The sequence below is a fragment of the Aphis gossypii genome, chromosome 2 (assembly GCF_020184175.1).
Source record: "Aphis gossypii isolate Hap1 chromosome 2, ASM2018417v2, whole genome shotgun sequence".
Lineage (NCBI taxonomy): Eukaryota > Metazoa > Arthropoda > Insecta > Hemiptera > Aphididae > Aphis > Aphis gossypii.
The window spans coordinates 19025206-19052923 of record NC_065531.1 but is presented as its reverse complement, the minus strand read 5'-3'; the positions used below and the strand labels follow the sequence as shown (position 1 = coordinate 19052923).

The 27718-nt window shown below is 34.6% G+C and overlaps 1 protein-coding gene across 1 annotated transcript; it reads left to right on the top strand.

Annotated features, from left to right (window-relative positions):
* Positions 1-3277: 3277 nt before the first annotated feature.
* Positions 3278-25762, top strand: LOC126550057 (homeobox protein Nkx-6.1). Its single transcript, XM_050200891.1, is given in 4 exon segments — positions 3278-3345; positions 3348-3701; positions 12037-12206; positions 24302-25762. Coding segments are annotated over 4 exon segments (795 nt in total). The 5' UTR covers positions 3278-3293; the 3' UTR covers positions 24521-25762.
* Positions 25763-27718: the final 1956 nt, after the last annotated feature.

Below are 27718 nucleotides of genomic sequence, written 5' to 3'. Positions count from 1 at the left end.
TGTGTCGCCGCACACCACACGCATTCATTTATCGTGCGTCGTTTTTTTCGGTCACATCATCCATCCTGCACCGGTCGGCCGCCGCGGACCACTTTTCGATCTCGCGTATCATCGTCTACATTATACTGTTATTATAATATTATATACGGTTTGTCGTTGTCGCCGTACGTTGCCACCGTTCATACACTGCGTCGTCGTCGTCGTCGTCGTGCGTAAACGATATCGCGATTAAAAATATAATACCTAGGTATATTATTATACCTATCATTTATTATTTTTATTCTAACCGTACACATCGTCAGTATATCGTATTGTACCTCCGTTATTTTAATATAAACGAAAACACGCGTTTTAATAGGTAAATAATCTATATATTTAAATATAGTTTGATAAAAGACGCGAGTGTCTTATATCGGTATAAAACGCCTATCGCATTTAAATCTATCGACAGTTGAATAAATAATCGTTATCGTCATGTACTGGTCGGAGAACGTGAACGTCTCGTAGCCCGAATCCGCGCGCACAGTGGACGCCGGCGATCCTATAGGATAACCTATAGCGTCGCTGCACTATCGTCGCCGTCGCCGAACGGTGACTTTTTGAAAATCGTCAGGTGTGACAAGCATTCACCACGACGGCATCGCCGGGTGCTCAGAGCGGGACGACCAGCGAGGCTGAGGACTCGTCCAGGTTAGTACCTACCTACATAATATAATATACACTTATAATATTTAATTTTTTAAACTATTTGGTATTTCATACCAATAAATCAGAAAATATAACCAACAGAAAATTATTAAATACATATTTTTATATTTAAATTCCGGTTTATTGAGACAACCACTTTATATTGAGACAAGACAACACGTGATATCGTGATCGATGTATCCCAATAAAGTTAATTCCGTACCGGTATAGGCGTATATTAGATTATAGTTACAGGTTATAAATTATTACGTTGCAATGCAAATTCTTTGATTATTATTAAGACAATAAATAAAATTAGAATTGGTATAGGCACATATAATATATTTTGCTCAAACCCATTTTATTTAGAAGTATATTTAAGCATATAATGTATTTGCTATTATTATATACTGATAAATATCAATGTATATAAATAGTATGATTTTCATAATTTTTCTTTCTTTTTACTCGCCGTGAAACTATTTTATAGGTACCATGGTTTACTATTAACATATTAGGTAACTACCTCAAATTTGTATATTGTTTTTAAAAATTAAAAATAAATTAAACTATTGCTAGCTTATTAATTTTATACTGACAAAAATGATAAGATCTACCTAATGCTTTTATATTATTATTATAATTATTATAAACCTTATACATATAATAGGTACATAATAATTTATATTATATTATGTAGGTACCTATAGGTACCTATAAAAATAGTATTTAATAATTCATTAATGCCAAATAGTATTTGTATATCAATCGATTATTTTATTTAATAAATTTTCCCCACTGCAGTGCAATAAAATATTTGTGTAATTTCTGCAATGCATATAGGTATTATAGGTAATTTAGGTGTAGGTATGTGATTTGTCCGAAAAATGGTAGGTACCTATACGCGTTTTATGGAATACCTATTATCATAAATAAGTTATTCTTTATTATATTACCTATATATATTTCTTCATTTGACGATATATTATATCTATTCAAAAACATTTAATATCATAACAGACAATAGCATTATATAGATAACTATATAGGTACTGATAAATTGTGCATATACCTATAGTTTAATATCGTATATACTATATAATATATATAGGTACCTATACATTATTATATTAAAATATGTACCTATACATACACCTAGTTATGTATGTGATAATCGTTTTCATTCATAAAGATATTACACTTGGTTACGGAACTCAAAATCTGTATAGGTACCTAATATATAATATCCATGATTTGTCAAATAATATAATGCACCTATATAATAATATGAAACTAGAATAATATACCAAGTCGCACCTATATAACTGCAACAGCTTCAACGATGAGAATGAAAATTTTCCAGTATTATGAACATTAACAATAATATATTATATTATATGTAGTTTCTACATCGGTAAATACATTTCGGAGGGTCGTGACGCGGGATCATTGTGATGTAACGGTCTCCTCGTGGGTTGGACGTGACGACAGCGCGCGTATACGTCATATCACATACGAGTATATATATAATGTATATAATAGATGTACGGACACTGCACTGTAGTAAAAACCTTTATTCGTACTTAGCATATATAGGTACACGTATATGCTATATATACAATATAATATTATTATTCTATTACGGTGGCGAGCTGCAGCGCGTGTATACATAATAATATTGTATTATAGGTTTAGGTATGTATAATATGTGAACAAATCTCGTGGTACCAATATTTTTTAAATTATTTCAAAATGACAGTATAGTGACTTATTTTAATTTTAAACGTTAGGAATTATGGGTTGTTTTATCTAAAATAATATTATATACATGGAAATTATAATTTATATAAATAAGGTGGTTCTATTATAAAGATTCTTTTATACATTATGTCAATTTGTCAAACAGTGCATTATAATAACAACGAAAATTAATTTTACTCGATTTTTTATTGTAATTTTATTAAATCGCTACCAAATTACTGAATAGATAATATATATACAGGGTGTCCCGTGAGGATTTACCCATTGCGATATCTCGTTATGTGTATTTGTTACCACTATGGTATTAAATAATTCACTGTTTTTCTAGAAACTAGAAAAAATATTAAAAATCAGGAAATTAATGAAATCAAAATGTTGAAACGTCAATATTTTCAGAAAAATTAACTCTACAAAATGGCTATCTTCGATTTTTTTGAAAATAATTAAATAAAAAAATATATTTTTTAACTTTTTTACCAAAACATTAAAATAAATTAAAACATAAAATATTTGTAGTTCTTATTCCTGTGAGTCTTATTAAAAAATCAGAATTATGATATGTCCATTATTTCAGGAGATATCGCAATGGGTAAATCCTCACGGGACACCCTGTATACCTATAAACAAAATTATTTTTTAAAATCACCTCACATTTAATTGGGCTCTTTCGTGATCTACTGATAGTTTATTATAGGTATATACTTATACATTATAGGTATATTGTTATATGCAATAAAATAGAATATATCATTTTACATGAATAGGTATATTATATGATTTTTAAACCGTTGGTGTAAAGTGTTTTTATCGTATCAATATTATACAGGTCGTCGTTGGGCTCTACGATGATGTTGTCCCAGCAGCAACATCACCACCATCATCATAACATGTTGTCGCCATGTTCAACTTTTTGGACGTGCCGTGCAGCAGCAGTCCACCTCTGGCTGCTTTGCACACCATGACCGAGATGAAAAACGGATGCACGGCGGGTAACCCACACGGTATCGAACAGATATTGTCGCGGCCGCCGACCACCGGGGCAGCGGCCGCTATCAGCCACCAGCAACGAGCGTTCAACAGCGTGGCCGGCATAGCGGCCGCCGGTATGGCTGCGGCAGCATCATACTTCCACAACGGCGGCGTCAAGCATCCGGCCACCACGTTGGCCGACCTCACCACCAGGAACCTCTACTGGCCGGGCTTCCAAGGGCTGGTCAATAACCCGATTGCCTGGAGGGACAGGCTGGCTAGTTGTGAGTAACACCATCATTGTATATATAATATTATAATACCTAATATATAAGTTATTATATAGCACACATCATCTATACCTATGTGAATAAACTACGATATAGGTGTCTAAATATACTGCCGTGCGATGCATTATTCTTTGGTTTTTATAATGTGTTGTCGATATTTTATTTACCATAATTTCATTATGTAGTATGTATATAGGCAGAACACTAAAAAAAGTAAAAATATTATATATTATATATGTCAATAATTGGGTAGGAGAATATATACATACTCATTTTCTAGCATATAAATACGTATATACCTATATAGTATATACAGACATGAGTATATAATAATCAATAATAAATTTAATTCTGTTTTATTAAGTAATGAGTTCTAAATAAATATCTTTATTCCTGATTAACATTTCTACTTAAATAAATAAAAAAAAAAATAAAAAAAAAAATAAAAAAAAATAAATAAAATAAATAAATCATTTCTCATTCTAAATAATTGTTAAACAACTATTTTTTTTTTTTAAATGTAAATCAAAATTTGAAATAGTACCTATATAACAGTTTATGAATTATTTAAATATATAATATATTATGGTTTTACATATATGACAAATAAATAAAAATAAATATAATTTTAAAAGTTATACGATATATATATAGCTATAGGACATAGGTACTATATATAATTCAATATTTACAAATTATAAAATGTTTATACATAAATATAACGATTGCATGCATATACTTATATACAATATAGGTATTTTTACATTTTTATAATTTAAAAATCATTTTTATACAACCCTATTATATATTGTAAATATATTCTGAATATCTATTATTATAAGTACGTATAAAGTTATAATTAATTCGAAAACTTTTCATTTGAGTTTCTATTTAGATATAAATTTAAAAAAGAATTCATAATAGTAATCATTACAAAAAAAGTTTCTATCGCCACAGGGCACTTATATACTTTCCTAATTCTTTGTACAAAAAAATTGTAGATTCTGAAAATCAGTTTTTGAATAATTGGAATAAAATATATACCTATGTTAGATTATTCAAATTGTTTAGCTAGATTGTTTTTAAAAACTATTTGTTTAAAAATTAGGTACCTATATATACCTACTGTATACCTATTTGCAGTATTATTCGATGTTTTGTAAGAACATATTAATATTAACTCAATACAAAAATAATCTTTCACGAAAAGATAGTTTATAAATATAAAATATAAATAATATCAAAGAAGAACGTTGAACGTTATACTTGAGTACAAACAAAATTATACCTTTGAAAAATTTAATAGACGTAGGTACCTACATTTTTTTTTTTAATCGTAGGTAGGTACCTATATTTGATATAATTTGACATATCCGCGGCTTATTGTTGTTTGTATAGACTATAAATAGGTTTACTGCAGCAGTTTATTTTTTTATATCTATCGAATTTCGCCTTATTATTATAGACGTACAGCACTCACGCGGCACAATACGCACATAAATTTTAAGCATTCGTATGCAATATAATATATAATATATTTTAAGCGATTCCAGCCTTTCGTATATTATATTCAATAATATACATATGAGAATTATGCGAGTTATAGTGTGTGCGTATAATGATATTATATATACACGGACGGGAAAACGGCGTTTTTATTGGCCTATGATTTCGACCGGCCAGTGACAAATGACGTCCGCGCAAATATCGGCAACCGCCGCGGCGGTCAAAAGCGGTAACAGATGTGTGCGATTGCTGCTGCAAACCCCTCGTCCTCTGCCGGCACACCGCGGACACAAAACTTCGTTTTCAGCATAAAAAAAAAAAAAAATAACCGAGGGGGATAAAAACACACACACACGCACAGGCTGTGGTAAAAGCTCTGTATACCCCTCCAACCCACCCACACACACACATATGTATTTATATATATATTCGAAAAGGATTATTAGGGGTGCTAAAGTTTCACCGTGACGAACGTACATTTCGTCGTATATTTTTGTATTTTGTGTGTGTATAAAAAATAATGTATATACCATTATCTTTCGTCACATCATATCATATATTTATAAATTGTATACTCGTAACGGCGTATAAAATTTACCTATACAAAAATGTGTATAATATATTATAATAACAAGTGGACGGTTTCATCGTAGTACTTCGACTAATAACTATTTTATTATAATATGTACCTACATCTATATGCATAATATAGTATACGGGATGGCGTATTTATAGGTATACATATAGTTATAACACACAAAAAAATGGACACTGCACACGGTCATTATAAAATCTTGGGTTACAAAATTTCATGTTTATATATATACGAGTATGTTTGTGCGTAGTCAGGGATTTCATGACAAAATTGCATATTATTCTGCCACGTAATTTTGTACCGCTTTGGATTAGGTACACCTACCCTTTATAATATATTATATTTATGTCGACACGTCGTCACCATATAATACTCTGTGTGTTATATGTTTATAGGATATACAATATAATATATAATACACTGTCCATTTGAGCGACATTTAAAATTTTTTTAATGATCGTAATAACAACAACAACAACAAAAAATCGCTATTTATAGCAATATAGCCCCATACATGAGGCATATGTACAATAATATAAACGCACCTATACAACACGGTGACTGTTGCGTGTGTCTAATTGGCACACATTATGTATACATATATTATATTGTACCACACGCATATATTATTATATGTGTGTAGGTGTATTTTTTCTATTATATACATCGTTTGTCGCGAAACTGACAACAAAGGATCATAAAAAACAATAAATATAATATTATAGCTGGTACCTATATATACCGCCGAGTGAGAAGGAATTAATAATTGGTTTGGTTTACGGGCACATTATAATAATAATAACAACGCGTGTGATGTTATACCTCGCACATATATAATGACACGATGACCTTTCTCCTATCTCTTTCTTCGCATATAGGTATATACATGACAATATAATACTATATATGTAAAACGATATCAATGTGTACATCGGCCGAGTTTATATATTTAAAAATTATAATAAGCGTATCTATATACCTACCTATATATAGGTATACACATAATATAAATTATTACAATTATTATATTAATACCGCGTGAGCGTTCATGTATGATATTAATTATGTGTGTCTACCTATATGTACCTATTCAGTAGCAGCAGTAGCAGTCTTAATAATATCGCAAAATTGTCGTATCGGTATATAGGTAGGTAATAAATTTAGATAATGGTCGAGAAAGCAAAAAAATAAAAAGGGGGTTGGTTTATTATATTATTTTATATATTAATGTATACTCGTCTTCGTGGCTGCGCAAGCGCGGTATACGACCGAGGGATTTACAGCCCCCCTACCCCCATAATAATAATAATGTATTATTATTATATATATAAATATATTGCAACGCGCGACTATACGCATTCACCACGGTGCAGTCTATACATGTATATTATACATAGCTACTGCTGCCTATATACTGCACGCTTAGATGCGTATATAGGCGCTGCAGCAGTTCGCCCTCGAGGGAAAATCCGGTCTGGGGGCTGCAATATGGCCGTCGTGTGTATACGCCATATTAACTGCAGTATATATTGCGTATAGAATATGTATATCGGACGTGCGTGAATGTTATACGTATACATGTACTTCCTTAAAGGGGTGTGCGACGGCTATATAATGTTTATAATCGTATATAATATTATGTATAGGTATATAATACATTTGATGCATTATATGGAGGCGTGCAGTGTGGTTTTTTAAACGACATAATATATAAGACCGTATATAATAGAAAATAATATGTTTAATGACTAATAATATAATATATAAATAAATATTATTAATAATTCTGTTGTTCGAAAATTGATATTAACGCAGCAAATAATAAGCTTTATAATGCATGTATATATATATAATATACGAGAACGCTACGCAATTTTCCGGGCGATTCGTTACGTGTGTTATTATGAATAATAATAATAATTTCGACCGTTCGTCGCGCATATTATTTTTATGGTTCTCGAAAAATTACAATCGGTCATCGCAGTGCAATACCAAAGATTGTATAAAAACTATTAAAAAAAAAAATAAACTTTTTATATCGTACACGTTTATAATATTATATTCGTTTGGGTTTATTGCCAATACCACGGCGGAGGCTCATATTAAAACACATTTCTTTTTTTTTATAAGACTAGTTTATACTCAAAGAACGATGTATCACATCTAAACACTATTGCTTTTCAAAATCAATAAGAATTTCGAATCTTCTAATATTATTATTATTATTATAGTTATATAATATATGTGTGTAATGTATAAATATACGTTCATATCGATTTTACAAAGTCTTAAGAACATGCAGTAGACTGATGGACATTATTGGAAGTATGAAGATGATTGAATGATACCTATATTTGATAAATAAGACAAGTGACGGTTCTGTCGTATAATATTTAAGGTAGATAAGTTTATAAAGTATTTGCAGACTAAAGCGTTCGAATTTAGTTACTTACATAGGTATATTATAAAATACGTACAGGTACCTACATATGAGTATACATGTCTTTAAAAGTAATAAATGTATAGATGCGTGATTCATATAATAAATTTCTACGTTACTGTATTTATAAATTAAAAATTAATATTAGTAACTATATAACCATATTTAAATATTTTTTTAATATGCGGTATATATTATATCAGACATTAGTTTGTCGAATTTTCGATCGCACTCATACGCACTAATATTTTTATTCTATTCGTATAATATCGTATAATATACACCTATATAATGATATTAAGATAATTTGATAATATGACGAAATTAATTATATTGCTCGTCCGATCTGCACGCGTGTGTGTACTGTGAGAACAATTTTATACAATATAATTTAAAGCTGCGCCGCAGTCTCTCTACACACGCGTCGGCGACGGTCCGGCGGAGATCGCGGCGCAAGCTGTTGCGGCGTGGCGAAAGTGTTATGGTGTGCGGTAATCTCCGGCGGAACTGACCGCCACTTGCAGCCTGCATCGCCACTGCGCTGGCGGGTGGTCGGCCGAATTCGCGCGAGTGCTCGCTTGCGCGCGCGCGAGAGTATGCCTACCCTTATATATCCCGCCCGCCGAGCGGTCATCATCCCCCGCGCGCGTGAATATAGTGCGGGCCCGCGATATCGTATTTTCAATCTACAAACTATTCAATTAGCTTCCGTCACAGTGTCAAACAATGTGGGGGGACGACGATATTATATAGCCGCTTCCGCCCTTATCGTCGTGGCAGTAGTAGTATTAGTCGTCGTCGTCGTCGCCGTTTACGGTACACGCAGCTCGCTGTGTAATGCATATATGTATATAGTCCGCCACTGTCGTTTTCCCCTCATTCGCGCACCCACCGGACGACGTGTGTGGACGGTGGGTAGGAGGTGAATTTTATAAGGGTCAAATTATGTAATGATTTAAAGGCACCGCACCGCAACTTCCGCCCTCGTGGTGTATACACACACATATATATATATATGAGCTCGCGCCGTATTAAAGCTTAATAATATCTCCGGCCGACCCGAAATCCCGTGTAACGGCATGTGTGCCGTCTCTGAAACGACGTGCACACGCACACACATACGCACAATCCGCAAGTGCGTATCGTCCATTTAATATATACGAAGGGGATAATTGAATGGGCTTTTTTGTACAAAAAATGTTTCGCGTATATTCTAAAGTAATATTATTCTTTTGCTTTTCCTCGCCTTTCACGACGAAAAAAAATTATTTATAATATATTATGTCATCCACTCTGCAATATGTATAAGTATTTTCATTATGCGATTTTTTTTTTTTTTTTATATTTAATTGTGTGCACTTAAAATATCTAGAGATGATCTACACTTGGATATACTATAGTATAGTCGTTGATAAAGTTTTTTGTTGTTATTATTGTAGTATAACAAATTGTATAAACTCTTTGAACAGAACTTTTTGACATAATAATGTCCAAATAAAATCGTAAAGTTAAAGTTCCTTATCACGATGATACGAGTGTACGAGTATACATAGGCTTTATATGAGTACACAGTACAAATAATTCCGTACAATAATCGAACACATCATTAACTGAGAATATAATAAATATTAAATAACATATATTATATGGGTACGCTACACGCCCCTTATAATAAAACATAAAATAATCTAGCTGTTTCGTTATTATAATTATTATTACCATTTATATAAATTATATATTCATCATTGAGGAAATTTCTGCGAGTACTACATATTATACTTGAGATATATTTGACAGAGGTAACGTTGGAAACTTGGAACTGAATTCGGTAGCGCAAATACACAACTGCAGTGTTAAAGATTAAAGAGTAGGTATGTATATAACATATTATATACATTATTTACACGAATAACTATACACCTAAAGATTGTATCATTAACGATTTTTTACATCGCGTATGACGCGTAACTAAAACGGTTTGAAGTTGTTATAGATATATTCGCGTTTTAAGTCGTAGACGTTCAATTGCTGCGCGGGGGTACAGCGGGTCGCGATTTCCACGATAAGCAGTCCGTCGCAACGCGCTGCGCTATAGTTTTCTCTCTTGTTTCCGTTTTATCTATTTCCGGAGAAAAAAAAAAGTCACAACGATGGGCGTAACGAAGTAATTTTCTGTTTATATATGTATACGTTTATATACGCGCGAGCGCGCTGAAGTATGCGATGGTGGGCTGCGGCGAAAGCCGACGGAATTACATTGAAATGCAGTAAACGGGATTTGGCGGTCCCCGGGCGCCGCCGAGAAATAGATCGTTTATTTGGTTTTTCTTCTTCTCCTCCGCGGATGCGTGCGGATATATATGATATGATGGCGACGAAGGGACGCAAAGACGAAAACAACGTTTTTCGGGGGTACACGTGCGCGTGTGTGAGACACCACCGCCGCCGCGGATTGTGTTAACAAAATGAAATTCTCGTTGACACGCTTTCCCGGAACCCTGAATATCGCCCGCCGCTCCCGTTCCATATCGTCTCGTAGAGCGAGTGATAAAAACATAACGCCCCTTTTTCTGTCGTCCTCCCTACATAGCAGAGCCGCTATTTTCCGACATCCCATATAGTACCTTACACGCACGCACACTTGCACCAAGCTGCTTCCCTCGCGGTTTTTCTACGGCAAAAAAATACGTGTATTCATATATATATATATCATATACACGCACACGCACACACACACTACCATGTGTAAAATATACGTACACTGTATATAAGCTATTTATTTTCTCAGCACGCGTTCGTTTTAAACGTATTTTATGTTGTTGGGTTGCTGCTCCTTTTATTATATTACTTTTGCTCGTTGTTTTAAACGATATATATATATAAATATTGTATATGTACGTAAGTATGTGTGTATGTGCAGAGCGCACGTGGGGAAGGAGCATAGGGGAAAAGACACGAAAAGAAAGAAATAGAGAAAGAATGAGAGAAAGAGTGACAGAGAGAGAAACCGAATACGTGGAGAGGATGTTATATATATATATATATATGTTTTCGGCGCCCTGGAAATCGACCGCAACGATCATTCGGCCAGATTGTTGTGTTTACGATAACTATTTGCCGGCAATATCGAAAAGGAAACGCCACCACCACCGCCGCCGCAGGGAAAACGTTGTTATTTTATATATTATTGTTTCTATATTGCTAGGAGACATTTCCTTTATTTCTTCTAGCACCGCTCCTATATACCGAAATTCGATAATAATAAGAGCTATTCCGGAGTTGTTTGAAATTGTCGCTAAGAGTTTACGACGTTACAATACATACATATATATATATATGACAATTGCAGGATGGTGTATATAGACGAAACAAATTGAGTATAAGTATATTTTTTATTATTTTCCTTTATACAATACAATCCTAACACTGATTTTTGCTGTAGATATATATAAAACGTACAACATGGTAGGAATTTCTGATAAATGTATGATTGGAACCTTTCGTTTTATACCTACTCGTTTATGTATTATTTTTGTATTCTCCTATTTGAATACTGATAACTCGTTATAAAATCGACACGGGTAATAGTAATAATAATGTATGTAAGTAAATATGTATTGTACACATTATAACATCAACAACTCTCTAGGAAAACGTTATGTTTTATAGGAAGTGTGCGATAATATTTTAGAAAAAAAAATCACTCGTTTAGTAACGAATAATAAATAATATAAAAACAATGTGATATTTAGTATAATATAGTAATATGTCGTGATGATATTTTCCAGTGAACAATTCAAACCAAGAGAAGGACGGCAAGAAGAAGCATACGAGGCCCACGTTCAGCGGGCAACAGATCTTCGCGCTCGAGAAAACTTTCGAGCAGACTAAGTACCTGGCTGGTCCGGAACGGGCGAAACTGGCGTACGCGCTGGGCATGACCGAATCTCAAGTGAAGGTAAGACAATACTTACTATATTGTACCAACACCAAACAGCTAAGACTATTTCCATATTATGCATATATTTTAATTCTGCAGTCTTCACTGTTGAATTTTTTTTTCGTCACGAATTTGTTTACTCGACTTCAACGTAACTGCATGTAACATCGAAAAACGTCGGTTTACACCGCGTGAACGTATTTTCGTAACGATTAATTATTACGATATAAAACGAATACCTACAATATATGTATATATATTATAAGGGCTCCCGATAACAAATTATTATTATTATAATTTCGTCGGTTACAACGCGCGTATTATAATAGTTAGCGCGTTCAGCAGCTACATATATACATAATTATGCAGACGGGGCTTAAGTGACGGCGGGCGGTTGAATTATTTCCCCGCTTATGTATACACACTCACACACAGCATATATATATATATATATAATACGATATTATTATAAACGTATTATATAATACCGGGAGGATTTTTTCGTCATTTTTTATTAAAAATTATAATATTATATTTTATACGAATTTACATTTTTATTGAAAGGCGTCGTCGTGCGGTTTCAACGCGTTAGGTCCCCCTCCTCGTCACTTCCGAACACTTCCGCTACCGCGTACTAACGTCCCTTTGCCACACACACACACACACACACATATAAACATATAAGCATAGTGTACGTACACACACACACACACACTGTCGCCACGCGTTGAGGGCGATTCAATTATCTGTGTAATCCTCCAATTATAGTGACGGGGTTTCGGGTTGTTATGCCGCCGCCACGGCACGACCCCGCGGACCGCCACCGCCACCCGCCAGATCCGACACCCACCGCGAAGCCGTCGCCGCCGCGTTTATCCCGTTCCCGTATATAATATAACGTTATATGTATATATAATAGTATACTGTGCACTTGTCTCTTCCTCAAACAACCGTTACCACGGTAACCGACACTGCTGGGCGCTTTTAATTGCCCCGCGAAGAAGCGCTAACGATCCGCTCCGTCGTTTTTCCCGCCGCGAACTATTCCGACCGACACGCCGCCGTTACATTCTGTCCGTCGACAGCGGCGGCGGCGGCGGCGGCGGCGTCGGTGATGCCATAAATCACGCCGACGTGCAGGGGAGGCGGCAGAACGGCGAAGCGCCCTCCGCGCGTTACCGCCGTCACGCCACCGTGTTCGAACGCCGCGCGCGCACTCGCCCGTCACCCCGTCGGCCCGCCGCAAACATCCGACACTCGATGACGACGCTTCATTAGTGCACGCATCCCACCCCCACCGCCCACCGCTCCGGCGACGAGTCCGCCGGCTTGTAACCGCCGCTTGTTACAAACGCCTCCCGCGCGCCTCCGAATTTAATCTCTATATAAAAAGTGCACGTGTCCCGGTCGTGTGCGCATCGTGTGTACACATCATCGTCCAAATATATATGCGCGATGATGATCGCGCGGGACTATAGTCGTTCGGCGTATCACAACACCACGTCTTTTCGCAGCGGCCGTCCCTAATGTCGACGTGCTGTTCGATATAATAAATATTTATACGTCATGTCGACGTGTAGACGATACGTATTTAATAACGCAGGTTACTCGCCGTGGATATCGTATCGTCAGTAGAAGAACTCGAAATTTTCCAGAGGCTTATCCCCCCCTGCTGCAGCGCATTCGACATGATATCTGCTGTAATATAATTACGTATCTGCGCAGCTACTGTCGTGGTTATTATATAGTTATTACCAACAGCATACACTACTACTATATGGCTAATATTATAAACTATATCATTGAGTATTGACCATGATTACCCATCGCGATCTGTTGAAAAGCTCCGATATTGTAAGGCGATCTCTTGCGGTTAGCTCCTACGATACTATATAATATAGGGACAGCTATTATTAGGGAAGCCGGTCAAAACGCCGACCGTCAAAATGTCGACGAGTGCGAAGTATCGATAAACCCGAGTTTATCATTATCAATGTAAATATTGATAAATTAATATGTGTTTTTTTTGTGGTATAAAAGTAATCGTCTAATAAAATTATTGAAATTAAAAACGTAATATTTATAAAAATTAAGATCATTTTTTTCCGCTCAATCACATTTATTACTTTAAACTTATAAGTCGTTTACTGCCTATTTATGAATTATTATTTTTTTTTTTTATTACACCCTAAGAATTTTTAATTAAAAACATGTATTTTTTTTCCATCAGAAAACAAAATTACAACGAAGGTCGATATGTTGCGCTGTCGATAGTTTGACTGTTGACATCTTAAAACTTAATCTGTCGGTATTTTTATTGCTATAATATTTCATACCTATAATATAGGTATAATATTCTCGAATATCTTCGCGAATTAGTCGTATGGTTTATCTTGATTAATATCAGAGTTATTAATTTGTTGGAACAACAGTTATTACATTTGCTTATTAGTTTAAAATGTTTAAACATATACCTAACTATTCATTATACAATGGTAGTGGTAATAATATTCTAATTTGTAACCTACCTTCTTCTATACGCTCAATATATTTTGCCGTTTTAACTTGCAAATTTATGAATATTGCGAGATACACGATAACTATGTACATAATATCAGTTTAGCATTATACATATTGAAATGTTTCCAATTCTAAGTATAATTATAATGTTGATCCTTTTTATACTTTGAATCAGCGTCCATTATCTTTATGCACGCGTGTTGAACGATTTAAATTTAAAAAAAACAGACATGATCGTAGGTATATTAAAAATTTAGGAATACATCCCACTACAGTTCTATACTCGTACCTACGTAGTATTATGTCTACTTAATACATTTATAACGGTATGGTGTTGGTGGCGTTGTCGCGTTGATATTATGAATACTACTCGACGATTCCGTTTTAATATTTACCCTTCGTCCCGTTTCTCCAAAATAATGTATTTATTATTTCCTTCACGTCCGAAACGTTTAATTTTATTATTGTGCGTAAAAGACTCATCGCATCATCTGATACGGGTTTTAAGTGATTCATACTCCCGCTCGTGTATAATATTCCGTTTTATGTTTTCTGAAACGTTTTACATAATATATACATATATACACACACAATAACGATATTTGGAGGTATAATAGCTTGTTTATACATTTTTGGAACGGTTTTTATTTTTTTCGTATTCCTCTTCACAACAATTCATTTACCTATCAACTTCGCGTGTAGCAATTTGTGAAAATCCTTTGGTATTATAATACTAAGAATTTTTTCTTTTTTTTTTTATCGTCAGTCTCATTTCATTTATTCATAGATTATTATGACTATAATTATTTGTAAATGACCGCAATACTCGTATTAAAATAGTTTCAAAATGTCATTATAATATATAATATATAATACCGCCATGTTACGTATATAATACATCCACAATGTGCGTACGGGAATAATATAATATAATAATAATAATGTTGCAGGATTATATTTGTATTTTGTAGATATATATATAGATCGAATCTTTAAGACACCGTTAGTCGGCAATCAACTCGCCTCCGTCGCTGCGTGTTTGCAGTTCGATATCGCATTATATACGCGCATAATTTGAGGTCGCGAAAACCACCACCGTTGCCACCTCCGTTTCTCGCGGTCTCTCGAGACGTTGGACTTATCCGGCCTTAATAGCGTTTGCTATAAGGCTTAATTCGACGGCTGTGGCATATATATATGTATTATGTATACGCATTGTAAGCGTATATTATAATATAAACTCAAAAGTGTGCGCATATATAGTACATTATATGTGTGTAATAAAGACGACAAAGTTAGAACAGCATAATCGTAATCAATCCTTCGAGATGACGCGGGAGTCGTTTAAGTCATTTTTATATTGCCAATTTTTTTTTTTTAAGTCTAAACGAAATTATCTCTCGCTCGCTTTCTCTTTCTCTAAATGTCTTCATGCGTTCACGCATAAGGGTGTACAGCAGTATTATACATAACAGAACCTATATATATAATTTAATATACAAAATGAGTTCGATGTTTTCGTTTTGGTTTTTGCTTGTATATATAATAATATGATGCAATAACATATAATATACGAAGCCCAAAACGCGCGTGCACACGTATATACTACGCATTAGCAGGCCAAATCGGATTAGCCGTTGAGAAAACGCCATATGGGTACTCCGCCGCCGTGATGCCGATGGGATCCCCGTGCGTCGGGTTAACCGTCCGTGAACGCGCGTATATATACACTTTAGCGGCCCGCACCCCTTTAGCCTGAAGGGTTTGACTCGATAAACCAATTATTATATGCTTACACTTCTATATATATATATATAATATATAACATTGTACGGATACACGTATATGAGCTTGAACGGCGGTCATCGGTTTTTCGCGATGTAATCAATTTAAAAAATAAACCCTATACATTATATACACAATAATAATAAAATAACGCGCTACGGAGGGTTGTTCACGCGGCGTATATATAAATAAAGTGTTCCGTTAGACGCGGTGACGATAAATACACCGCCCATTATATCGTTGTGTGTATATAAAATATGATGATGATGCCACAAAAACGTTTTGACTCGGCCGAATCGAGAATAAATATTTCATCGCGGCCACTTGTACGCCAAAAGTCCTACTTTTTTCGGAAAACGTTTTTAGTAAGAACTTCATAGTACCGTTGTTAGATATAGCTGGTACCTATTGTGCAACATCGCGTGTTGCATTTCGTTGTATGGGGATGCGGTGTAATAATAATTATTTGTGTGTTATTTTATATACGCCTACCTATAATATTCGTGTATTTAGTATTATATTAAAAGTTTACATGGTTTATGGTTTTAACGCATTAAAAATAATATGTTTGGAAATAGTAAAATTGTTAAAACAAGAGCATATATACCTCGCACACAATGCGTATATAAATACGCGAACTTAACAGTTTAAAAGTAAACGTATGTCCAACTCACACTTGGAGAAACTTAATTAAAAAATGTGCACATGTATAATTTTAAGCACGCTCAGTAATGTTATTTTCGTTATCGTTCTAAAATTTCGTGACTTGTGTTACCAGCTCCGTGTATAAGTATATTATTATATTAAATTCAGTGTTTTGGGATTGTGAAAAAAAAGACAGCATAAAGAAATATAAAATACGCGTCCCTACAGAATATTAACAACTTCTAATGCGTATAACATTAAAATAATAGTAAAGTGGATACATATTGCCATATCGGCACTAGTAAGTAGCTGGTAATAACATACTGTATATTATACAGGTGTAATAGGTACATTGTATAAATTGAGCGGAATAATTTTAAAAATAGAAAACGGTGTCGTTCACTATATGTATCGTTCCCGCCGAATCGAGCGCAATAAACTATATAATATATAGTACATATTATACGATTATCGTGTTAACGTCTTGTCATCTTATGTACAACAGTAGTTATAGATATCAGTATACATGTGCGTACGCGTGTACGGTTTTATAGGTCGTACATCCATTATTTTCCAAGATCATTTCTCCCGAATAATGTTTTTATAATGTATATGACGCGTGTCGCCAATATAATATGTATAAATGTATATTATGTGCATATTATTACAGATGATGGTGCATCGCGTACATAAAATAAACTGCAGTATAAAGTCGCCGTTTCGTTTTGTTTTTTTTTTTTTTTATCCTACCGGATTAAATTTGAATTTTAATACGCAATTACATCGCGGCGTCGTTCGGGATGTGTTGTGGCCGATACGGCATTACCGCGGATTACCCGGCGCGCGTGTCGGCGATAAGGACGACACGCGTTATCCTCAAACACGCGCGAGAGTTTACACTCGTATATAATACACGATTTCATGGCCTCGTATACTCTAGCACAATATTTATATACATATAAATATTAGATGATATTAGACGTTAGGTACACTTTTACCAAAGTAAACGATGTAGGTACACGTCCGAAGTGACGAGTCAAGACACCGATTGCATTTTTTTTTTTTTTTACCCATCCAGATTATTTTTTTTAGAGTTTATTTAACCTCTTGGTGTCAATCGAATCTTCAATTTTTTTATCCATTTTTTTCAATTCGGTCTAACTTCTAACTTTTACTAGGTAAGCTTTTACCAGTGTCATCTCAACATATCTTTGATTTTTCCAGTGGTATTTTCTCTTTTGGTTTTTGATCCACAATACTGCAGCCTTTATATATACTATACTCAGTGATAATATACATTTTGTTCCTATATCTATGGGTTTTTCCTTCGCGTTATTCCCCCATTACATCTTATATTGGTCCTAAGATCGTCCGAGTATTAGAAACGTATACTATACTTTCATATCAGCTGTTTCCCTCGGCGGCCAAGTCGCGGATCAGTATACAATATTACCATCCATGATCCACACTGCACAGATATAAACATTATTATGTATAGGTACCTTTACCAGATGTCTATATAGTATATAATACATAATATGCAATAGATGTGCGATCGAGGCGTTGGTTCGGCATTAACTTGTCTAACACTCGATTAATTAAAACATAATTCTAGGGATTTCTTCCCCGCCTACTATCGCGTATATACACCGCGCGCGCACACGGTCCGTACACATACATTGTGTATACGCGCGTCCTGGAAATCCCTGAATTAGCATAATAATGTACCGCGCGGCCATCCCCGGTTTCTCGCTAGCGTGTGTGTTCGATACCATCTGCGGTACATTTAGGAGGGTTAGGTGTGCAGGAGTGAACGGTGGCGATATAACATGTATACAGGCGGAGAACGACAAGTCTAAAAATCGCGAGCTCGCGGCAAATTTGAATTCGCGTAAATATATATATAATATATGTTTAAATGTGTATGTATACACAGTATATATACGCAGTGCTCGATCATGTTCGGAGATAATTTCCGAATAGCATTTGAATAAATTTATCGCACGTGTGTGTGTGTGTGTGTGTGTAAATATATATACGGCAGTGGTGACGCGATAACATCGTATGTACATATATACCAGAGGCGGCAGCAGCGGCGAAAAAAAAATATAAATAAAGCGGAAAAAACCATCGCATTCGTCCGGCCCCGAAATGCGCTTTCTCGCCTCCGCCGTCACCCCCGACGCAACCCAACCCAACTTGTGGTACCGTCAGTCAGCCCGACAATAATTATAATACTTTTTTTTTTACAATCGTATATATTGTTCATCCCCTGCACGATCTCTCCGTCCACGATAAATTATATATTGTGGACGTCAATAGTTGCGACCATAATCATTAAGTCTATATACACGCCACTCTTTCGTCTACCGTATAATATTTAAGTATTGTACATTATTGTGGTTAATATAATATTATACCTACCTATAATCTGGTATAATATAATATGTCACTCAATTGCGCGTCTGATAAAATTCACGAGCTGTTGATGCACTTATAGAACTTATAAGTATACAGCGTGACCACACGTCAAGTCCGACAAGATAACTGGTTTGCCCATACACTTTATTACATCGCATAGCTGTGTACAACTTTTTAATGTACAAATGAAATGTGAATTGTTTATTTAATGCATATTAGTATTTATATAGTGTAGGAATAATAAGGATCGTTTGTCCATATAATTGAATTAATGCACGAAAATAATAAAACGTACTACAAAATGCAATATATATAGTGATTGAATGACGGTGACGGGATAGGGGTGAAAACATAAATTTGGAAATAATAATAATAAAAATGGTATCGTGATGTGTTACCGACCTAATAAATCTATCGCACGCGCATTGGACCGATATCACTACGGCGGTGGCCGAGTTTTTCGTTTGACGGTGACGCGCATACATCAAGGATTTTTTTTTTCATTTTCCCCGCACCGGGAATTGGCGAAAAAGCGACGGACCCCGCGACATAATCAGATTACCTTCGATGATTTATCGCCTCTCCGATCCCTCCGACTCCATCTCGTACACATACATATTTATTACACTGCATTATAAATTATAATATTTAATATTATTATTTATTATATTTTCCATGTAAAAATGATTTTATATATCATTTGAACGCCGTAGTCGAACTGGTATAAAATATACACGGGTTATTCGATTTTTAACTGACGCAGTCCGTAATATATTTAAAATTAAATAAATTTATAAAATAACATGTCCCGTTTTATGATATCCACGCGTATAATATATCGTAGGCGCGTATATAATACCTGCACTAACGTCGCCGGCCACAGACTCCTTGCACTGTAGTTAGGTCCATCGGGATCGCCGAGTCCAGCTATCATCGGTCCAATTATAATACGGGTTCTATATCCGCCACCGAACTGAAGGTGTATATATGCGCGTTTTATCGTTGTCCGGCGCGATCGGCTAATTATTATTAATCCCGTAATGGCGTAGGCGTATCCGGCCCGTTATAATAATATGGTGGTGTACAGGTATACGTATATATAATATAGGTATATATCTATATCTACGTATTATATGTATAACAATATCGTTCGGGTCGATTTTGATTCGGTTAATTAACGTTTCCATTATTAATATTATTATATTATTCAGCCGCTCAGCCTCCGCTGGTCCCGACCGAATACATAATCACAACGTGCGTTATACACGAGCAATTTACCGGACAAATATGTACATAATAATATATATATGTATGCATATATTGAGTAGGGAAGTGTGCGGTGTACGGATATTGTGTACACACACACACATGTATATATTATATATAGGTAAGCCGCTTGTGTGCGTATTTTCCACGGGCGTACAGTATAAACGCACTGCAGCTATATATATAATCGTATTTACACGCACAATTTCCTAAAGTTTCCGGGTAATTACACACGTGATTTTTCAAACACGAAAATACGAGAGAAATCGTGCTACATATTTTTATACTGAAATATGAAATATACTATTAGGTACCTATATATTATAAGGTATATATTCGCCTCCAAAAATCCATCAATTTTCTGTAAAGGTTTTATGCAGATTGTAGGTTTATCGAATTCGCATTTTCAATGCTATAATATAATGCAATATATGTATTGGTTTTCAGTTAACATAAATGTGTATATAAGGTATTTCTGTTTCTATTGCGCGCGCGTTTAAATGGTTGTCGTGCTATTGATGGGGTGTGTAAGACCGTAAGGGCGGATATTTACCCCAACTATACTGTATATAGGTACTTATACCTATAAAACGAAGAAATCAAGAAAAAAGAATATTATTTAAAGCGTTTTTTGGCTTATGCTATTTTTTATGATGCACCACGCTGCTGTCGTTCACGATTATATCGTGTGATTTTTAAACACGCATATAAATAGTTTATAATAAACGATTTTCATTTAATTTTATCTATAATAACGTAGGTAGTTATACCAGTTTACGGTTACGCGTAACCTGTAATAATTTCATACGCACTGTGAATTGTATTTATATATTATTATAAATTCAGAAGATTATACGGGGTTTTGTACGAGCGTTCATTTTTTTTTTTTGAGTTAATGGGCCACATTGTGTCCATAATAGTTAAAACTGCGAGTTTTGATGGCCGCACGTGGTTTTTTTGCCCAATTTAGCCGCGTAGTAAAATTCCGTCGAAAACGATTGCATGCCAACGAACATATATGTATATACAGTACCAACAATAGATATGCATCCCTTTCCGGTCTTATTTAATTTGTCCTGGGGTAGATTATTTTTTTTAATGACATAACCCGTTGTTACGGTATATTCACGTATATATACACACGACACGACGACGGCGGAGGCGGCGGCGGAAGAATGGAGCGAGGATGGGTTGGCGGCACAAAATGTAAATTAATACCGTCGGGGGTGCAGGTTAAAAAACTTTTCAACCGCACATTGCGCGCGCTTTTTATTCAAATGACAAACGCCCTGGAGAGCACTTGGCCCGCCTGTTTTAAATGTATAAAATGATGATAATAAAAACACGGGATGAAAAAAAAAATGATTGCGAATGTGTTGAGGTGAGGGCACGTACACCGCGTAAAAAAAAATCGTCTCTATTGCGCGTATATAAAAAGAGCAGTTTTCGTGTGTTTTTTTTATTTTTTATTATTATTATTAATACCAGGTCGCAGATTATGCGGTTTAATATTCACTTCCGAGAGCCGTTTTTAATTTTCATCCGATTTAATTTCCTTTAATACCTTGTGCTCGACGTCGTTAATTAATTTGAATGAAACATAAAAACGAAAATGTTAAATTAAAGCTGCCTTCAAATTCGTTTTATACGCCGTTCGTTGCTCTTTTTATATTCATATACTATATTTATATCAAATTTTATCACTGGCCTGTTTAATCAGATCAAACGGTTCGAAACCCTCGTTATCACTATTAGTTCTTTTCAGTCTGTGTTGAACTCTCCTATATATTCTTATTCAGTTATAATAATATTATGGGTGCATCATAAAGTACACGAATTGAGTAAATCATAAACTGTAGAATACATCATGTCATGCGAACTTTAAGTGGAGTGTATTTGAGTACCTACCAGAATTTGAATTACAAAAAAAAAGCAGTTCATATTGAAACGATTTTACAATTTACGCATTACAACACTATTGGCCATTAATGATTCATTTAATATACTTACTTTTATTTGTACAAGACAATAATATCGAGTGCGCTGCAGCATATGTATCTAATGCCTTTAAAACCTTTAGAGGCTTTAAAAGGTAATAGGTACATAATAATATTACATGTTTAGCCGTCCAAATCATCGACTCATCTGTGTACCTCAATACCTATATAATTACATATAATATATATTTTATGCACGCTCGTATCAACGGGCGGCGATGCTGTAAGCGTGCTGTAGTCCGACGAGGTGGCGATTTGTTGTGTATAGTGAGGGGGTAGGGGCGGCTTGATGGGGGGGAGACATAAACTACTATCGCCGTCGTCGTTATATGGGGTTGGCAACACTGCAAATTACCACTCCACTCGCGCCCCGTGCGCTGGTTCCACAGCAGTTTTGATCTCGTCAGCTTGTAAAGCAAACCGTCCCCCCGCAATTAGTAGTATTATCGAACACGCACGCGCGGGGGTGGCGGCGGCGGCGGCATTCGCAAGACGTTGCAAGATGTGACGCCGAGATTATTGCTGTATAACGTAGATACTTCGGGGTAGTGGCGTAGAAGGGGGTAAGCGCGCCACAGACTACCCCGAGCGTCGGCGGGGGGGTGCCGGCAGTTTGGACGGAGCGCGTGTGGGCGGATGGGTGGGGGCGCGTTATGGGGGGGACGGCCGTTGAGTGTATAGGTGCGGTGGCGGTGGTGGGCGCGCGCGCAGTCCAGATGGCGTCGTCTTAATGCGGTTATTAAAAACAAGACCGTCTAACGACCTTTGCAAAAGCCCGGGGGTTGATTAATGGCGAATACATGGACGCCTAAATACCGCGTAATTTGCAAATACACCGGCACAAACGGCCCCCGGACGGTCTTAATTACGGGCCGTTCCCCCCGCAAATGGTTTAACTTTATAATTAAAATCGCATACAGCGATATAATATAAAGTTTTAGCCCTTCCCCGTCTCCTCTCGCCGCCTCGTACCTACATATATATATACGCATAATAGGTATATAATATATGTATAGTCGTGTATCGCTACTCTGCAGCAGTATACGAGCCGCCCCCGCATATCCGGTAAAAACCCTTTTCCGCCGCCGCCGCCGCCGCCATCACCGGTAGAGCCTACGAAATAATGGCCGCGGTCTTAACTCTTTTAATTATGTGGAAAACGATAATATTATTATATATGGTTTATACATATATGTTTAATTATATACATACTCGCTGGCAGTGTAAGAAGTATATATTATATTCGCTCCTATACACTCGTTACACTCGCCGTCGATCTTAAACAGCTTATTTTATAAATGTATTATACTGCACGCGTTTCACGTGTAACGGACTGTTGCTTTGAAAAAGATTTTGGCCTTTCCGATGACGACTTTGGACAACGCAATTCAAACATATTATGCATATAATCAAATGTCAAAAATTATACTCTCGCATATAATTATATATCTAAATCGAACCCTTGTATTCGTTTTCCAGGTGTGGTTCCAGAACCGAAGGACCAAGTGGCGGAAAAAGCACGCTGCCGAGATGGCCACGGCCAAGAGGAAGCAAGAAGAGGCCGCAGACGAGAGTGACGAAGACGAAGACATGCGTGACGACAGTGCGGCCAAACGGCTCAAAAGGGAATTGGCCGCGCACTACGGAGGTGGTGGCGGCGGAGGCGGCGGTGGCGGCGGCATCGGTGGAGGTATATAGCATCAGGCTTGGCCAGGAGTCGGCCACCCTGGTACCTTGGACCTGAAGACTCACGAATAAATCTGTCGAGATGCGAGCATATACCTGTCTGTATAGGTACATTGATAACCGCGCACGCTGTACACAATTTTATTCCGACGAAGATGATGATGATAATTAATATTATTATTATTTATTATTTGTACATTTCTATATACTTATATAAGTACATAAATATTTTATACATAACTTTATTATTATATATAATACATAAAACTTATGCCTATCCAAAACGTCTAGTCATCGCATAATTTTTTTTTTTTTTTTTTAGGTATATTTGTGCATATTATTGTTATTATGTAAACATTTAGAGAGCAATATAATAATTACGGTATAGGTATCATAATATTTTAATATTAAGTATATAGCGCCGTTCTGCATATCCCCATCGGTCCTTTATCACTTAATCTATAGTTGGCATTATTTACAGAGAATAACATATTGTGGTGGATGGACAGTCTTACGTTTTTTATTTATACGTCAAATCTCCGCGATACACTATGTGTTTAATACACGCGTATTACTACGACGTAGTCCGCGGTGTGTACGATTTTTGTTTTTGTTACTTTTGTTTATTCAGTCCCCCCTCCCCTACCCAATTACCCCATTGTATAGCATTGTCCGCCCACACGTATACAACGCTTCGATGACGATCATTATTATTATTATTATTATTATTATTATCTCGATAATTAATATTATGTATGACCTTTATTAGCTTTTTTTTTGCCCGCCGATCATTACAATTATATTATATAATTATACAACACTTACCTACTTGGTAATAATGGTACATTTTATGTAATGTACAAGTATGTTTAATGTATATGTACTAAAACTACTAAAATATAAGTAAATACGTTTTTACGATTTTGTTTACGGCTTGTAATATCTGTTGTATAATAATATGTCGGGAGTAAACGGTTTTAATAATAATTTAAAATAATAATATAACTTGTAATTACAATGTGAATATACTATGATATTATATCCCCCTTTAAATACGTTGTATATATTATATTTAATGATTGTTAATAATATTATTTATTTAGCGAAGGTACGTTTGGATAATCGTTTGCACTTATATACACACATGTACGGTTATACTTAATTTACCACTAAACCTTAAGTTAAACAAATCATGTAATCTTTAAACGAAAATAAGTGAAATGTTGATTTAAAAAGACATAATATTATTATATACATCCATGCGTTATTTTTTTTTTATTTTTGACGATTATAACCTATTTGAATATTTGAATGCGATATTATACATACAATATCAAATACCAACATCTAATTGTCCGTGTATTTGTTTTTTGGTGATGTGACACTGTATGGAAGTTTGGCGTACAGTAAATAATTCACGGTGAGTTTATTTGTTTCCTATTTGTTTTCAACTATAAATCCTGTCAAAGTACGTATTCATGAAGAATAAAAACTGATTTACAAATTTCAATGCATAAAACATAATCTACACTACACGGTACAGCCTCAATATAATATGATTCAATAAATATTTTGCAAACGTGTAAATGTTATATTATATTATTTACTGTGTTGTAAGTATATATATATATATGGTATATAAACTATAGAGTATAGACATTATTGGCTATAATCAAACTTGTAAGTCGTAAATCTATTTATTATTAAGCAACTAGTTCGAAACATTTATTTAGAACTATTCACGATTACGACGAGTGGCGAGTTCGGAAGAATTTTACGATGTGGTTTACAAGTAGGTACGTAGAATGTAGATATAACTGTACCATAATTTAATTTGTCTACGAAAACAACTACTCAAGAGTAATAAATAATAAAAGTTACAATAATAACGACCATTACTGAATACTGTCAAATGTCAATACTTCAACATGACATCAACTTCATTAGCATATAGAATAAACATCAATATACATAATAATATATAATATTATATACTTGATGAAATGTCGATTTTTCAGTCATTCAATTTTTAATGTTATTTTTCTCTATAGCATATTATATATTTTAAATATAATACAACTATAATGAATTCTACATTTAGTCAATGCCATTTAGTGAAATAGTGAATAGTCGTAATTATACACAAAACACCAACAAGTCTATGAAGCCAACTGACGTGTAATGCAAAGAGAGTTTTTGTGTTCAAGTAAGTAAAAGTAGTAAGGTACCAAGAATAAAAATCTGAAGTTTTCATAAACAATTTTAGAGGTTTTATATATTGTTATCTCTAGTCCAATAACCAAAAACACAAGTAAATTGATCCATAGGATTCTGTAGCTTTTCAATATTATGTAATATATAACCTTTTTAGATAATAACGATGTGGGTTTTTATTGATGTATTTTTAACACAATAGGTATAGCATCGATTTGGTTGTGTATGGTTTAAAAGTTTCAAAGAATCCATTCGTCACTAAATTTACTGAATTCGATTTTTTTTCAAGATAATACTTAATATCTTTATGATTAAAACAATGTAAATAACGTCAATCTCAATAGAAAAATAATCTTACACTAAATAAAAAATGTAATTATCATTTTTAATTATACTATTATATAAAACAAAATGTTTTACATTTCTATCATAGTCTGCTATAGTTGGTTTTTTCTAAATATCAATAAACCTAGGTTTAAAATATATATATAGTGCTTAAACATTGGACATTCATAATTAACTATAAATATTATCAATTTTTTTGTATGGTTAAAATAGCCAATAGGTTTAACAAATTTAAATACAAAAAAATTAAATAATATCAAAAAATAATAAAACCAATATATTTTTGGTAAAAAAAAATGTGCTCCGTGTACTCAATATTTTTAATTTTATCTTATAAACAATATAAACGACAACTTTCTTTACTTTTAATAAAATATACCTATTAGAAATAATAATATAACTAATAAACGTTGTTTATGTCTTTTATAATATTATGAAATCGTTGTTGGAAAGTACTTTTGCAAACTACGAAAGTTAAATTAATTTATTGACATATTTTTATGTTCCTCAAACATTACATTTTTCAAGAAACTAATTTATTATTTGCAAAATAATTTGTTTTCCGTATAATCTTTAAGTGCGAACTTAAAAAACAATCTTTATCTTATTTCCACATAAATATATATATTCTTACATTACAACATACAAATT